Genomic DNA, 17,034 nt, shown 5'->3' with positions numbered 1-17,034 from the left:
AAAACGACCCAGAGGAAGACCAAGATATAGGTGGATTGATACGGTACAAAGTGCCTTAGACGATAGAAATATAAGATCTGATAATGCTGGAGTCTTGACAAGTAACAGACTGATTTGGAGGAAAATTGTAGATAGGAAGTTAGTAATGATGTAATTTTTTCATGTAGTACTGTCATATCCTGTACACCCCTTGAGGGTACATGGCAGGAATTTGATGATGATGATGATGATGTAAGTAATTGTAAATTCATTTATTTTCTGTTATTAAATTTTGTAATCAAGTATGTAGACTCACATACTAGCAGTAAGTCATCTTTTAGCCTTTTTTTAAATGATTTTTTACATTTCCTGCTATTTACACTTTTTTCCATCAGTCCCCTGAAAAGTGTAAAAAAGGGGTTTTACTGTATTTACAAAAAATGGAATGTAATGACCTATGATGTATACCCTGAAATTGCTTATAGTAGTAGTAGTAGTGGTGGTGCATACTATTGAATCTCTCTTTACATGAGAGAAGTGAAATGCAAATAGTGATGAAAATATGAAAACTGGTGACAATTATAACAGATCTGAGAAATATATATAAAATTATCAACTACCCTACAATGATCTATTATATGTAAATCAGTTATGTGAGAAATTCACCACGATTAAATATGCAGATTGAAAATCACAATATAATAAAATAAGTGGTGGTAAACAAACAACTACAAAAAAAAAAGTACCTTCACATAGACTGGATTCTGATGGACTAAAAATACGATAAGTACAAAAGAAAAACTACATAATAAGCATAAGAATCCTTACAATTCAATGTTTAAAAATTACTATAAAAATTTTGTTTAGTTTAAAAATAAAACTATAAAAACACTGAGAGGAAAAATATAGTATGTGAAAGAAAACTACTTTTATTAGGAGGTTGATTTAATTGATTTTTATGGCGCAAAGACATCAAAGGTCATACTGCATCAGGACACAGATCAGAGCATTACATATGGTAAATAGTTAGTAGGACAATCACAAACATTCATGCCCTTGGCAGGATTTGAACCCACAGCCTCTTGGATATGCTAACCACTCGGCCAACCAGGTGGCATTTATTATTAGGAGGTAGTCTGTATAAAGATAAAAGTAAGGAATGGCAGTTGATAAATACAACAGCAAACATGATGTCACTGCTATGTTACTTCATACTTTATGAAATGAATAATCACTTTACCAACTCTAGCAGTTGTAATTTTGATCCTAGAGAGAGAGAGAGAATAAAGTACATTCATTTTAAAAATTTTATGGAATTTACAACCGTGTTAAAAAAACTTTTTTATTATCCCAACGTTTCGATCTTCACATCAAGATCATCTGGAGCGTACATAAGTATACAGAACAAGCTGAGTTACATCATTAACTGTAAGCTAGAGAAACAATGATTTGATCACATGTTATTCTACTGGTGTGACCTCTGGTGAATAAATAAAAAAAAAAAGAAATAAAAAATAAAAAAAAAACTTTTTTTTTTTTTACATCAAGCTAAATTCTATTTTTACAATGACAGGAATAAACATTCTTTTAGATGAAACAATTGGTGTCCTATTTTTAGTATTATAATTCCATTATTTGATTTACAATACTGGATTTTTTACAGTCCTGTTAATAGTTGTTCTTGGTGAGGAAGGTCGAATATATGCCTTCCATATGTTTGGGATTTTTAAACCATCATTGTTGTTCAGATTGGGGTGGTTGCTGATAATCTCGCAGGCTTCCTTGAATTTCCGTTCATACCATGTTCTAGTGTGATGTAGACAGCTGGTGGTTTACCAGTCAATTCTGTGTAAGGTATTCGGGGCATGATCAGAAAGGCCAGCTTCACCGTAATTATTATATTTAATGTGTCGTTTATGTTCTTTTTGTCTAATAGGAATAGTGCATCCTGTTTCTCCTATATACGGTATGTTGCAAGTACAGTAAATCCAGTATACTCCAGGGTGAGCTAGTGGAGGGAGTGGGTCTTTGACTGGAAAACCACCAGGTATCTACATCACACTAGAACATGGTATGAACGGAAATTCAAGGAAGCCTGCGAGATTATCAGCAACCACCCCAATCTGAACAACAATGATGGTTTAAAAATCCCAAAATATGGAAGGCATATATTCGACCTTCCTCACCAAGAACAACTATTAACAGGACTGTAGAAAATCCAGTATTGTAAATCAAATATAGGAATTATAATACTAAAAATAGGACACCAATTGTTTCTGAAAGAAAACCATCTAAAAGAATGTTTATTCCTGTCATTGTAAAAATAGAATTTAGCTTGATGTAAAAAAAGTTTTATTTTATTTTATTTTATTTTTTTTATTCAACAGAGGTCATGCCAGTAGAATAACATGTGATCAAATCATTGTTTCTCTAGCTTACAGTTAATGATGTAACTCAGCTTGTTCTGTATACTTATGTACGCTCCAGATGATGATCTTGATGTGAAGATCGAAACGTCGGGATAATAAAAAAGTTTTTTTAACACAGTTGTAAATTCCATAAAATTTTTAAAATGAATGCTGATCACTGTGCAACCCTAAAAGAAAGGAGAATAAAGTACACACATCATTTCCCATATACAATAAATGTACCTATATGAAGGAAATGAGGATGAGGTGAAGAGCATGTGTGTGTATATATGAGGGTGGTCTGAAAAGTTCTCGGCCTAACAATGAAAAAACGAATTTATAATTTAAAAAAAATTTTTTTTTTCAAACAATCTCCCTTAAGACTAATACATTTATTCCAGTGCCATTATTCTGTCGGTGTAGTGGTTCTCAGTAAGATCTGCAAAATACTCCCCTACAGCTGCAATCATCTCTTAATTTGAAGAAAAAGAGTTTTAGTTTTGGGAAGAGATAGAAGTCAGAGGGAGCCAAATCTGGGGAATAGGGTGGTTGTTCCAACAATTCATAGTGCAGATCCCTTAATTTTCCCATTGCCAAAACACCTTTGTGGGTAGGTGCATTGTCCTGATGAAAGGGGGTTTTTTCTTCTGCAAACCGTGTCGTTTCTCACAAATTTTTTCGTCTAGTCTGGTTAAAAGATCGGAATATTCCCCGGTTATTGTTTTACCCTTTTCCAGATAATAATAAACAAAATGCCTTCAGCAACCCCAAAACACTGATGCCATGACTTTCCTGCTGACAGAACTGACTCTGTCTTCTTTGGCGCTGAACAACTGGCTTCTGTCCACTGTTTTGACTGCTGTTTGTATTCTGGTGGGTAATGGTGAATCCAAGTCTTATCCATAGTAATAAATCAATGCACAAAATCAGTTTTATTCTTGTTAAAATGCTCCAAGCACTGTTCAGAGATTTTCATGTGAGCAAGTGCAGCACCCATCTTGTGCAAAGCTTTTTCATTTGCAATTCTTCATGCAAAATATATCCTACATTAAGTATAGTTTCTGGGAAAATTCCCATGTTACTCCTCTTAATCACTATTAATATAATTATGGCTATTATAGCCTGTTTTTGTTTAGGAATGTCCCTTATTTTAATACATTGGCTAACATTACTCAAAAAAGGGGTATATATATTTTTTAGGCATTATGGGCGAGTATAGAAGGCAATTATGGCAGAATAAAAGAGATGGAAAAATTTGGTACATACCTTGTTTTTGGTTCTATGATGCCTTCCAATTCCAAGATCCTGCTGAAGGTTGTTTATAAATGGGGGGGGTTGACGTAGGAAATAAGTTTGGAAACCAACCCGGGTTACTATTAATAATGTATATATAAATATATATATATATATTATTTTGTTTAGGGCTGCATTTTTTGTGGGGGGAGGTGGGGGAATGAAGGGGGGAAGGGTATCCTTATGTGGAAACTTATTTCCCGTGTCACCCCCCCCCCCGTTTATAAACAACATTCAACAGGATCTTGGAATTGGAAGGCATCATAGAACCAAAAACAAGGTATGAGGTATGTACCAAATTTTTCCACCTCTTTTATTCTGCCACAATTGCCTTCTATACCCACCCATAATGCCCTAAAAATATATATATACCCCTTTTTTTGAGTAATGTTAGCCAATGTATTAAAATAAGGGACGCTCCTAAACAAAAACAGGCAATAATAGCTGTAATTATATTAATATATCCTATATGTAATAAAAGCCAAAAGGCTATTTTTCTGGCAACCTTAATAATAATGAAGGGGATACAAATCCTTTGATGTTTAGTCCTAGTTCTTAGAGTTTTGCTTACTGGCAGATAAACATTAAAGGATTTGTATCCCCTCATTATTATATCCTACGTGTTTTTTTGAAATGCCTAGTCTCACCAATTTCACACACTTTGACTCACCAGTCATCCAATACCATTTCATGCACTTGATCAATGATTTCTGGTGTTGTTACACTTTTTTGGACGTCCTTCACGTGGATCATCTTCAAGGTTGGTATGGCCATGTTTAAACTCGGCATTTCTTAATTGTCAAAAAAGAAGGAGAAGAGTGCCCATAAACTTTTATGAACTTCGATTGAATTTCTTTTGGTATTAAACCTTTTACAAAGAATTTTATAACCACACGATACTCAATTTTATCTATTTCAAGGGATACAGAGAACACTTTTGCTTCAGACAGCTGTATAAAACAAACTACTTGATAGAATGACTTACAATTCACATGGATGCTTATGTCAGATGTACCAACTTAGAAAAAAAATCGTGCCGATAGCACTGCCATCTATGGTCGAGGCTGAGAACTTTTCAGACCACCCTCGTGTGTGTGTGTGTGTGTGTGTGTGTGTGTGTGTGTGTGTGTGTGTGTGTGTGTAGGTATTCCTCAATTAACGTGGTTAATTAATCCCTCAATGTTACCGCATATATCAAAATGGTGTTAATCAGATCCAATAATCAATGCTAAAAATTACAATTCGTCCATGATCAATTACTGTATTAATAATTCGTTTTATATGTTACTCTTTTAGGAAAGATAACAAATGAATGCAAAGTAAATGTTTAATAAATACTTGTACCTACATTATTTCATCATCATCATGCGTATCAAGGATTTAGGCCTAGCATGGCCTGTTCCGGCCTTAGAAGTCATCGTTGAATTGTTTAAGAGGACGTCCTGGTTTTCTTTTTCCTACTGGCTTGTACTTGTACTCTCGGGGAACCCTGTAACCCCTAGAGAGCACGTCCCCTGGGTGGCGGATAGGGGAGCCCACCATGTATGTATATGTGTGTGTACATGTGTGCACGTGTGTATATATACAGGGTGTTCGGGATAAATTTGACAGTTTCGTAAGGAAAAAGAAAATCTTCTTTGTATCTATTAAATTTAATGAATTGACAAAAAAAACATTACAGGCAGAGTTAATTACAATACTATCAACAAGATTTACTCAAAATAACCACCATTAGCATCGATCACAGCTTCAATTCTGCTTCGGAACCTCGAACAAGCTGATGCTACAGTCTCCCTGGGAAGGGCCGCAAAAACTGTTTTAATTTTATCCATTAACTGGGCTTTTGTATTACTGGAAGTGCGATTGGTGTCTTTTTCAACTGCGCTCCATACAAAATAATCCATGGGGTTAAGGTCTGGGGAGTTTGGAGGCCAAACATTTGGACTGGTGAAGTCGTAGAAATTTTCAGACAACCATTTTTGACTTTTCCCAGAGGTGTGGCAAGGGGCCGAATCCTGCTGCCATACATACGGCCTACCATTGGCTACCCTTGTTATCCAGGGCTTGACTACAGTTAGCAACTCCACGAACAAAGCCCGAATTCCAATGCCAGGGTTCTTCAACACCTGTTCCTGCAGATTTGCGAGGAATTCTGCTGTACGAATGCAATCAGATCGTCTGCTAGGGATCTTTCTTCTTGCTACATCCTCGTAGTCACCATTGCAAGTCTCTAGTTCATGCCTGATTGTTTTTACTGTATTCAGGGAGCATTGGGCAGCAGTCGTAATATCCTTATTTTGATGGCGGGCACGAATCATCATGATACAAGTTATTCTCTTCCATGATTCAGGTGGGTTCCAGCTATCCATCCTTTCTGACATCTTGTATATGAATGAAGAAGGGTCCAAACTTTTAAATGAAGAGAAGTGTGTGTTAATACATGTAACTTACGGAAAAATATAATTAATTATAAATATGTCAAATTTATCCCGAACACCCTGTATATGGTGGGGTGGTCCGAACATACTGAATAAGGACTCGTGGACCAACAGAGCCATAAGGGGCAATCATCTTGATTGTAAGGGAAGCGGCACTCCCATGGACCCCTACTGGATCTATCCTCTCCTTCTTTGAGGAAGATCACTTACTTTAATCTTTCCTATAAGGCCTTATCAGCCAACTCTTTTTATTTTATGACCCTTATGCTATTAGAGTACTCAAGGGCCATGGGGTCTTTTCATTTCTGGCCTTACAACTATGCCCTCTCTATAAACCTTACTATAACTCTTCTATAATCTACTCTTTCCCCTTCAATATACCCTATTCCTCCTCCTACATTATTTACTGCAATTTTTTTTTAATCAAAAGAAGTTATCAAGAATTGTTTGAACAGTTTTAGTTTTTTCTTATCGGCATAATAACAAGCAAAATGACTCTCCAGACCTCGGCAAACAAGCAATAAAACATAAAGAAAAAACACTACAAATATAATAGATGATGGTACAAATTAAGTGGATATTAAATCCAACATTATTTCATAGCCGAATATAGAAACTACAAGAGTTTCATGCCAAATATATAGAAATTAAAAGTTTCTGCAGATGCCAGCATAAGCAACCTTATTGGCAACTCATAGCTATTATTATTTATTTATATTATTATAAATTTATTATTATTATTACTAGAGGGGGGGGGCATAGCCACTCTAGTAATAATAATAATAAAATTATTACAGCTATTAGATATTTGACGAGTAGAATTCATCTCAAAAACTTTATATTTTTTCAAAACAAATATCAGTTCCTTATTGGGTATTATTGCAAGGGCCGATTATATGTGGTCATGAAATCAAAACTAACATAGTAGAGAAGTTATTGTAAAAAGATTCATAATTGTAAATTATGACTATTTTTAAAGTATCACCTATTGGGGTGGATGTTACTATGATCTGCTTGATAAGAATTACAAAAATTCAAAACATAATAATTAGAGCTATAACCATTTATAACTTATGTGATTTATTCACATATTCCACTCATGACCTCTTGCCATTCTTCATATTTTGCCAATATACAAAATACTTAGCAAAAAAGGTTCATTCTCTAGGTCTATTTCCTTTCTCAGTTTTTTATTCTTGTTTTTTCTTTAACCTATTAGTCTTTACATTATCACTTGTTCAATACATGTAGTATATTTATAGTGTTGTGCTATATTCTATTATTATTTGTAATATCATAATACTTGTGTTGTATCAATATTGTAAAAAAATAAACAGATCCATTAACACCTTTTATTCCCCAAAGGAAGCAGGTGAGTCTGTTTATCTTTGAAGACTGGTGGGCATTCAACCTCCACCCGACAGAAGGCCGTACCTGTACTACAACCGGTTTACACGTGCTATTTGAATTCCCTGAGCATTTGGGCAGTACTTTTTAGCAAACACCATTAGAACAAACTCCATTCACTCACTATAACAAATTGTCAAAAAGTCAAGGCCAAAGTCACGATGCTATTTGATATAGAAATTATGCTATAGCCCTACTAGTTCTTTAATCCTCTATAGTAAGGTTGACAGTAAATAACCTGCAAATTATCAGTTAGAACTGAAGAAGGTATGAAAATGGTTTGATATTCAAACCCGATATTCAAATATGTGACATTAAGTTTAGCTTTTAACTACTGAATTTCTTGAGTCTATAGTTGAATAACTGCAGTGGCATATTTTGTTTGAAAATCAACAATAAAAGGAATGAAATTAAGAAAACAGGTAGGACCACAACTTCATTCCTGATATACATTTTAGGTATTTAGGTACAATTTTTTGTGAAGATGGCAAATTAATCATGAAAACAGATAACAGAACAATTAAGACTGGCATTATGCAAAGCCAGTTGAATAAATGTATGTGGAACAAGTTAAAAAAAAAAAAAAAAACACCAAGGCAGTATACAAAAATGTATGTTTAAACTAACTTGAACTTTATGGGTTAGGAATTGGGTTAAAAATATAATGAATAATCCAAGACTAGAGAACACAGATATGAGGGTTCCACAAAAAATTATGACACTGAACAGATGCATCAACAGCAGAACTATGAAAAGGAAAAAAGAAGGAGAAAAGAAAGTTCATTATCATCATAAATTTCCTGATATGTGCCACCAAGGGGTGTTCAGGTTACTATGACAGCACTACATGATTAAATTTACATTATTATTAATCTCCTATCAACAATTTTCCTCCAAATCAATCTATTACTTATGAGCACTCCAATATTATCATATCTAAAAAGTTTGTGCTTGTAAGGCACTTCTGACCGAATCAATCCATCCAGACCTTGGTCTTCCTCTGGGTCTCTTTCTTGCCATTTTGGCATCAAACCTGATTTATCTTGGTTTTCCTCTATGTATATACTTGTAAGTGGACTGATATTATGAAATGCAAAAACTGATCAAATCGGAAACCTGAATAATAATAAAGTAAGCATATGAAAAAAATTTGCAGATTAGAAACTTGTCATGAAAATATTGTGTTAATCTGTCATAATATGTATTATACTGATATGTATTAAGAAAATGAAAATTCAAATTTTTATATAAAAGAGAGACTGGGTGAGTCAGGTGCAATATCAGAGAGGAAAAACAAGGCTCTCTCTCTCTCTCTCTGGGCTGCACATATCTGTGTTGAACAGAAGTTTGTTAACTGTGTTAACAAAACACAGTTATTTTTGAAAGTTATTTGTTAACTTTGTTAACAAATAACTGTCAAAATCATTCAATATGATTTAGTGTTGTGAAATACTAAACAATGTTTCAGAGTAGACAGTGAAAGTGTTAAAGTGAATACACTTTAAGAATTTCACTGTCTAATACTAAGAGAGGATCTCAATGAATCACAATGATTAAGAGCAAACTACAAATGAATCATTTTGACTCTACAGCTTAATCATAAGAAGTAAAAATAATGTAATGACTTACAACACTTCCATGAGACCAAACATGTATTACTGGCCTGTCTTTTACTGCGCCAATGATATATTCATCCCCAATAAAGGTTAAACCTCTTGGAACATTGGCTTCTCCCTTATATGTATGCAATATGGTCCCTCTTGCTGGATCCCAAATGCAACAACTCCACAGTTGACTACTAGCATCAGAAGTTAATGCAACCTATACAAATTAAAAATATTGTTTGTTAGGCTATATCTAGTATATCCCAGGATGGTATACATTACATTGAACTAGATGTATTTTGGAATAACTTAAACATCTGTAGCAAACACATAATAAAAATAAATCGATTTCTGTTTACATAAACATTTGTTGAATCAGCCTAATAATATATAATTCTAATACAATGAAATATGGCTTATTCAAAAGCTCAATTTGTTCAAGAATTAATCTTCTTCAACAAGAGACGTCAACCACTAGCAATAGCAGCTAATGATCAGAATTAGGTATTATGCCAAAATTCATACATTTTCTCTATTTTCCAGATACCAACAACGAAGAAAAAGACATCACCATCTAAAAAGGAAGTACTATCAACTAAGCTGGTATCTTAATGTCACTAATGGTATCCAAATGTATCAAAATTAACTACGGGTTAACAGCAATATGAGTATCATATTCAGATAAGATTGCCAGAAGAGTTATGTTTTAATTATGATGCATTTAATTATCTTCTTTCATCTTTCCACAGTATATACCTAATCCTCCTCTACTAAAATTGTAAATATTCTCAAAATTTAATTATGTAACTAACTGCTTATAATAATAAGTATCCTATCCTTCTATTTCAGTATGTAGTGTTATATATAACAGAAATTTATTGATAGTTTTCTTATTTTGGAGAGGAAGACAATCTACTTAATATCAGTGATAATTTTATATTAAAATTTTAATATAATTTAACATAAAATTGTAATTTAAAAATTTTTGTTTCTTTGTGGATATGAGATGGTGTGGCCAAAAGTGATGTCTTTCATCAATTTTCATGACTGCAGAGTTAGGAAGATGGGAGGGTTCATCTATGTACCCATGAACTGTATGCTCAATATGATCCTTTTCTGACAATATTTTCGAATTTTGCTGTTGTCAAATGATAGTTAGCCAGACCTTTTCTTTGTGATATTAACAGTGAAATAAGCAAGGCCGGTATCACCTTTGGCTTATTTTTCAGGCAAAAGATGTAACGAAAAATAATTACCTTAAGTTCACTGGTAGCACCCAGACAGAGAGAAAGACCAGTTGGCAGATTTCTCCACATCGAAAAGGAGCTTGCATGCTTAACAATAATAATTAAAAATTATAGTAAAATTATGCTTAATTAGTAATTTCTTTCTCCTTACTGCAGGTGTGTGTGAGAAATATTTAGAAAATATCTTTAAATAAACATAGCAGCATTTTTAAGATATAAATAATGATGAAATGACTGCATACACAAACTATGTAAAGAAAAATATTTTTTTACATAATTTGCATATAGTCAGTGCATCATATCTATGAATTATGTTAATATTAATAATCATGCTTGTGTTTTGGTGTTAGGCATCTTCTAAATCCTATGTATCAAATTCAATCACAGACCAGCAATAAATTAAATGTTGAATATCATCCTTATAATCTGCAGACAGGACTTAGGGTAGCCAGGATACTCTCAGTATAGCAGATAAATTTCTTACCTTATATATTTCCTTAATGCTTATGCTATTTTGTAGACATTAAAAAAAGTCTTCCTAAAATACACTTACAGCTGGATGATTATGAACGCCTTTTATGATGGAAAATCATTATTATTTATTATTTCGTAACACCTCCAAGGAATACGAGAACTCATCGAGGGAGGACACCCACTCCACAACTCTCCATCTACCAACTGCACTTAACCTCTACTATTATCTATATTAACACCATCTACTGCCCACCACTAATAGTATTTTTTGTCTGTAAATTGTGTGTGTTCTAATTTTAAGACTATTACCCAGTTTGATAGAGGCATGAGGTAGTCTGTAAAAATACATCTGATCTCTAGAGAAGTAAAGTTCTTGGATTATCTTACTTACTTTAACCTGCCCACCTATGGTGCCAATGTTTGATTACACTATGCAATATAACACTGCATTTAAAGTACACTCTTTATATAACAATGATAACTTCATAGCATATTCTGTGTAGAATGATGCTTTTGTAGATGTCAAGCTGCCTAGTTTCTGTGGAACTATAACCAAATTCATCAAGATCAATACCACACAGTATGCTTGCAAAAACAGATATATAAAATTATTACTTACTGGGTTAATGGATGTGTGTGTGGGGGGGAATTCCTCTAAGTTGATTGTGGATGACCCTTCCACGGAAAAATCTAGTCTACAGAATGGATTGCTCTGTAGTATTTGCAGAGTATCTGTTATATGTTCACCTTTCAAATTTCCAGTGAAATTTTGAAAGGTGAACATATAAAAGATGCAGGAGAGGAAGATACACAAATCTGGTATAGCATTTCACTATGTAGAAAAAAAGATACAGTAGTATGGCAGGAAACCAAAATGTCTTCTGTAGCATATAACAGTTATTTTTAAAAAAGTTCAAAGAGAGCGCAGGACTCAATGCAATAAAAACTGAGGTTTGATATTTGCCAAAATTATATTCTTGTTTAATCCATTACCAAAGTGTAAGCAAACAAAGTTTGTGTGAGAAATATCTTTTACAATTAGGCTACTAGTATACAGAGGCTGTTGACTTCTCTTATCAGCTAATGAACTATTAATGAAAAACAGATGCGAATGAAAACACATAAGGTTTATCAACAGTTATAATTTACATACAGTAAAACTACTTCTTTGAAAGAGAACTGTTGCATAACCTTAGTGTTCATGATACAATACTAGCAAAAGAAAAATGCCACAAGTTTGAATTCTATTCAGACTACAAAACTATTTTCTAGTCCCTTTTTACCAGTCGTTTCCCAAGGCAGACTTTTTCTAGTTCCTTCCTGAGTTTATTTATCTCTGGCGTAAGTAAACACATGGTCCCCCCCCCCAACTTCGAAATTGGATTAGAACCATTATTATTATTATTATTATTCGTGACACCTCCAAGGAGTCTGAAGACTCATCGCGGGAGGACACCTACAACCGTCTCAACTACTACACTGAACCTCTACTACGAATCATCTCCATCAACGCCATCTACCCTTTCCAAATCTGTGCAGCACAGTAGTCAACATGTGGCCAAATCAAAGCCTTATAAAGAAGGACAATAATCTCCCTATCTTTACTTGTCAATGTGTTCTTCAGCATCCAAGTAATCCTCTGAGCCATTTTGACAACTCTTGCAATATGTCTTCTGAATTTCAAATCTCTATCAACCATCATCCTCCCAGATAGCTGGCCTCAACAATTTCCTGTAAACTAGTACCATTACAATGATACAAAGTATGTAATCTTTTTCATCTCGAAGTGCATTAGCAACATTTTACAACACTGAATTGAATCACTGTCCTTGGCCCACACTGCCAATTTATTTAGATCATCCTGTAAAATATCTACATCACCTTTATCAACTATTGCCTTTCCTAGTTTTGCATCATTGGCAAACAACTGAATATCTCTTCAAATCCACTATATCATTAATGTACAAATTAGAGAGTAGTGGTCCTAGTACAGAACCCTCAGGCACTCCACTAGTCACCCACATTTGCCTTGATTCCACTCCACTATACACCACCCTGATGCCCATTTGCCTCCCCCACCACCACCACCCATGGCACCAGCTTCATATATATTCCCATTTACTTATGTAACAGTTTTCCCATGCAGTATTCTGTCAAATGCCTTTGCAAAGTCCAGCAGTTTAGTCATTTCTTTTATTCAGTTCTGCTGTAACCTTATTATTAAAATGTGAACAAATTACTGAGGCAGGAGCTACCTTTAACAAAGCCATGCTGCCCCTACAGAATATCATATTTCTATCCACCTATTCCTGAATTTTAACTAACTTTTCCAATACATTAACCACCATTCCAGAGATACTAATTAGTCTGTAATTTGCTACTTCAAGTGCCCACATAGTATATTTAGAAGAACATTAGGACAAATGTACCTCTAGGTGTACTATGTGGGCACTTAAAATTTTACAAAATTTCTTCTGATTCCTTTGTAGTTACAAGCCACCTCAGATCTCCAATAAGAGAGGCAGTGCTCTCATGCTGCAGATTATATTCCCTGGCACAGCCCCAGTATTAGTATGTCTGCAGGTTGGTTTGGCAGTGGTTTTCAGTGACATTTGACAGCTACTGAGGTGACGGAGACCAATGTGAGCATTGAGGTAAATGAACTGGAGGTACTCACTATGTTGAAAAAATGTATCCTTTGACCTGATTTTGATTCTCTTCATAACAAAAGGAATCCTTATATGAACTTTTCTTTTCAGTAGCTATCAAGTCTGCCAACCTCAACCAGAGGTAGCAAGGTTTTTCTCCCAGAAACTCAGGTTTTTCAACATGCATACAGAAAAATCAGCCAGAGAACACACAATTGATAAACAAAATGCTATTGTTGGAAGCTTAAAAATACTATTGATGGGCTGCAGATGACAATGTGCACACAGTGATACAGTGTGATCTATATATATTGGATTAAATAGCACAAGGTGTACTGTGCAGCACAGAGTGCCCTAATGTAGTGAGGTGTGCAGATGAAGAATTAAGTAATTTAGAAAGTGTACTGTGTGCCAAGGAGCTCTTTGCAATGAGTCCTCAGAGGTGTTCACACAATTATAATAACAAAATAAACATCACACAAAAACACTGCCAAACCAACCTGCAGACATACAAACACTGAGGTTGTGCCAGGTAATTTTCTGCAGTGTGAGTGATCCACCTCTCTTACTGGAGGTCTGAGGTGGCTTGAAAAAATTCCATGTCTGGTCTCTAGAGCAGGGTTTCTGGACTATTCTCCATATATACATATACAGACACACACACATATGTATAATAAAAACTAACTAGTGTACTATAAATTTTATAACCTTCTGTTAATGTGAGGCACATAAAAAATAACTTTCGATTTATATTGGGAAACAAGATTTGGTGCATAAACAGAAATATATTGGGAAACAAGATAACTTTCGATTTATATTGGGAAACAAGAATTGGTGCATAAACAGAAATAATATGTAAAAATTATCAGTGTGCTATAAATTTTATAACCTTCTGTTAATGTGAGGTACATAGATAACTTTCAATTTATACTGGGAAACAAGATTTGGTACATTAAAGATATAACATGGAGAAAATTCTATTTATAACAGAAGTAAAAATAAATAAATACATAAAATCAGAGAAACTGTCGAAATATTGAACCCTAGTAGATCCAAATCTGGTCGTTAATTAACTAAATTGAAGAGGAGCTCATGATTTTTCCAATTACATGCGATAGCACGAGGATCAAGTTCATCCAACCTGAAACCTGCATGTTTACTAATATCATGAGCTTACAAATTACGATAAATCACAAACACTGCACATATTTATCAAATGCTTCTATAATGCATATTAAAAGTTAACCATTACTTCTTGTTTAATAGTGATATATTTATCATTTAACAATCTACCATAAGTTTAATATATTACCTCAAAATTTACCGCCATTTTCACGATTATTTCATGTGTCAATTTTCAGTTTCGATGGCGCTGATGCAGACAAAATATAAATAAATAAAAATTGTTTAAAATATATTACTTGGTCATGGTTTGATATAATTTGGGATTCCAGTAATAAATAAGAACGTAATATATTATAAAAACATGACATGTATAAATAAACATGCTAACTTATGATTATATAATAAAGAAATATGAAGTGCGTGTGCAAATAAGCATTATTATTATTATTATTATTATTATTATTATTATTATTATTATTATTATTATTATTGTTGTTGTTGTTGTTGTTATTTTATTCACATAGTTGATGCACAGTCAAAACAAGATACTACTACTACTACTACTACTACTACTACTACTACTACTACTACTACTAATAATAATAATAATAATAATAATAATAATAATAAAGCTAACTTTTTATTATTAGAGCTTGTGTAGTTCAGTGGAAGTGGGTTTTGCACTTCACAGCGTGACCGCATGAAAGAAGACTTGGGTTCAAATCTAGTTGCCAATTACAGGAACATTTTCTAACCTTTTATCGTCCTGTTCCCGAGTTAGTCGATCTCTGGCACAGGCAAGTGGTTTTTTCTCCTGAAAAGTCGGTTTTTAGACCCGTAAATGCAAGAAAATCGACCGTCGAACCCACACTATTTTCAGACATTAAAAATGTTTTGTTAGGATTGTTAGTACCGCCGTGATTCATTCTTGAGAAGCATAATTTAGTATATAAACAGAAATAATATGGAGAAAGTACGGACTCGAACCCAACTCCAATGAAGCCATTGTTCCGAATGAGATACCAAGCTACTCAAAAAATTACCTAACACCTTTTATTCCCTTATAAGGACTAGGTTAGGCCTTTCAACCCTAGCTTTTGGAGGCTGAGTGAGTAGTTCAGTCTCCACTGGTAGCCAATCAGAGATAGCTGGCCCAAATTAGTTATTTTTGATCCTGATCAGATCAGATCAGATAAGTGATTAGCTGGCCTTTGGACAGATATCTTTGATTGGCTACCAGTGAAGATTGAACTGTCCACTCAGTCTCCAAAAGTTAGATAGGGCTAAAACCACTTGCCTACTCTCTATACGGGAATAAAAGGCATTAGCTGATTTTATTATTATTATTATTATTATTATCATTATTATCTGCAATCTTACCTTTTCGTGTTACGCTGAATGGCCTGTTATGACCAAGTAACTTAACTTATTAGAAACCTGCTTGCTGCTTATGATGGGAGGGTAACATTAACATTAACTGCATTGCCTGCTGTTTGTAAATAGTGAGTGTTTTCCTGGCCAATTTTTATTATTATTATTATTATTTGACACCTCCAGGGAGTCCAAGGACTCATCAAGGGAGAGTGTGCCAACAGCATCGAACGATTTTCCCCTTCCAACTACTAACCGCGCTCAAACTTACTTAACTGAGTCATTAGTAGCAGAGGCTCTACCAATCTACCTTGAGCTTATGGGCGGAAAAGCCAGTTACCACTGTATGAAACCTGCTAATGTATATGCTTCTCAATATTCTATACGGGATTCGAATCCAAGTCTTTCGAAGGCCATCGTTGATACCGAATGATATACAAAGTTACTCAAATAAAAAAATATATATCTAACATCTGTTTTTCCCTTATAACGACTAAGTGAGGACTTTCAATGCTATCCAGCTTTTGGAGACTGAGTTAGTGATTCAGTCTCCACCAGTAGCCAATCGGTGACAGCTGACCCAAGATTATCACTAATTATAAACAGCAACCTATGAAGAGATTGGCAAACAAGTGCTGCCATCTCTGGGTACCTAACCCTAACAGGACATGGTATTGTCTGAAATAGTGAGGTTCGTAAGGTCGATTTTCTTCAGTTAACGGACGAAACATTCTAGTTTTCTGGAGAAAAAACCCACTGCCAGTGACTTGAAATTAAGTCATATCTTCTGATGGCCTAGTGCAGAAGGTAGACTTACCAACCTACATGCCATTATAAAAATGCATATTTTATCCATTATATGGATAAAATACGAATCCGCTTCGTATCCTTCATATATTTCAATGTAATATCAATGGTATTACGATTTTAATATGCACTTCGCATCCATGATAGCTTTGACGTCTATAGACATCTTGGCCGGTAGCGTGATAAAGCAGTGACTCATGAAGAGACTGGGTAAAAAGTACTGCCATCTCTTG

The 17,034-nt window shown here is 34.3% G+C and overlaps 1 protein-coding gene across 1 annotated transcript in view; it reads right to left on the bottom strand.

The window, feature by feature from the left end:
* LOC150108572 (WD repeat-containing protein 18) overlaps positions 1-14,902 on the bottom strand; it is a 130,862-nt gene extending 115,960 nt beyond the window's left edge. The window contains exons 1-2 of the mRNA XM_090416013.1: positions 14,811-14,902; positions 9,155-9,346 (exon numbers count right to left, since the gene is read on the bottom strand). Coding sequence (XP_090272139.1) covers positions 9,155-9,346; positions 14,811-14,828 — 210 coding nt within the window. The 5' untranslated portion in view covers positions 14,829-14,902. The remainder of the gene's footprint in view (positions 1-9,154; positions 9,347-14,810) is intronic.
* Positions 14,903-17,034: the final 2,132 nt, after the last annotated feature.

Source organism: Typopeltis vanoorti, chromosome 3 (genome assembly GCF_054136105.1).
Source record: "Typopeltis vanoorti isolate ZY-2024b chromosome 3, IOZ_Tvanoo_1.0, whole genome shotgun sequence".
NCBI classification, from domain to species: Eukaryota; Metazoa; Arthropoda; class Arachnida; order Uropygi; family Thelyphonidae; genus Typopeltis; species Typopeltis vanoorti.
This window is presented reverse-complemented; position numbering and strand designations above follow the sequence as displayed.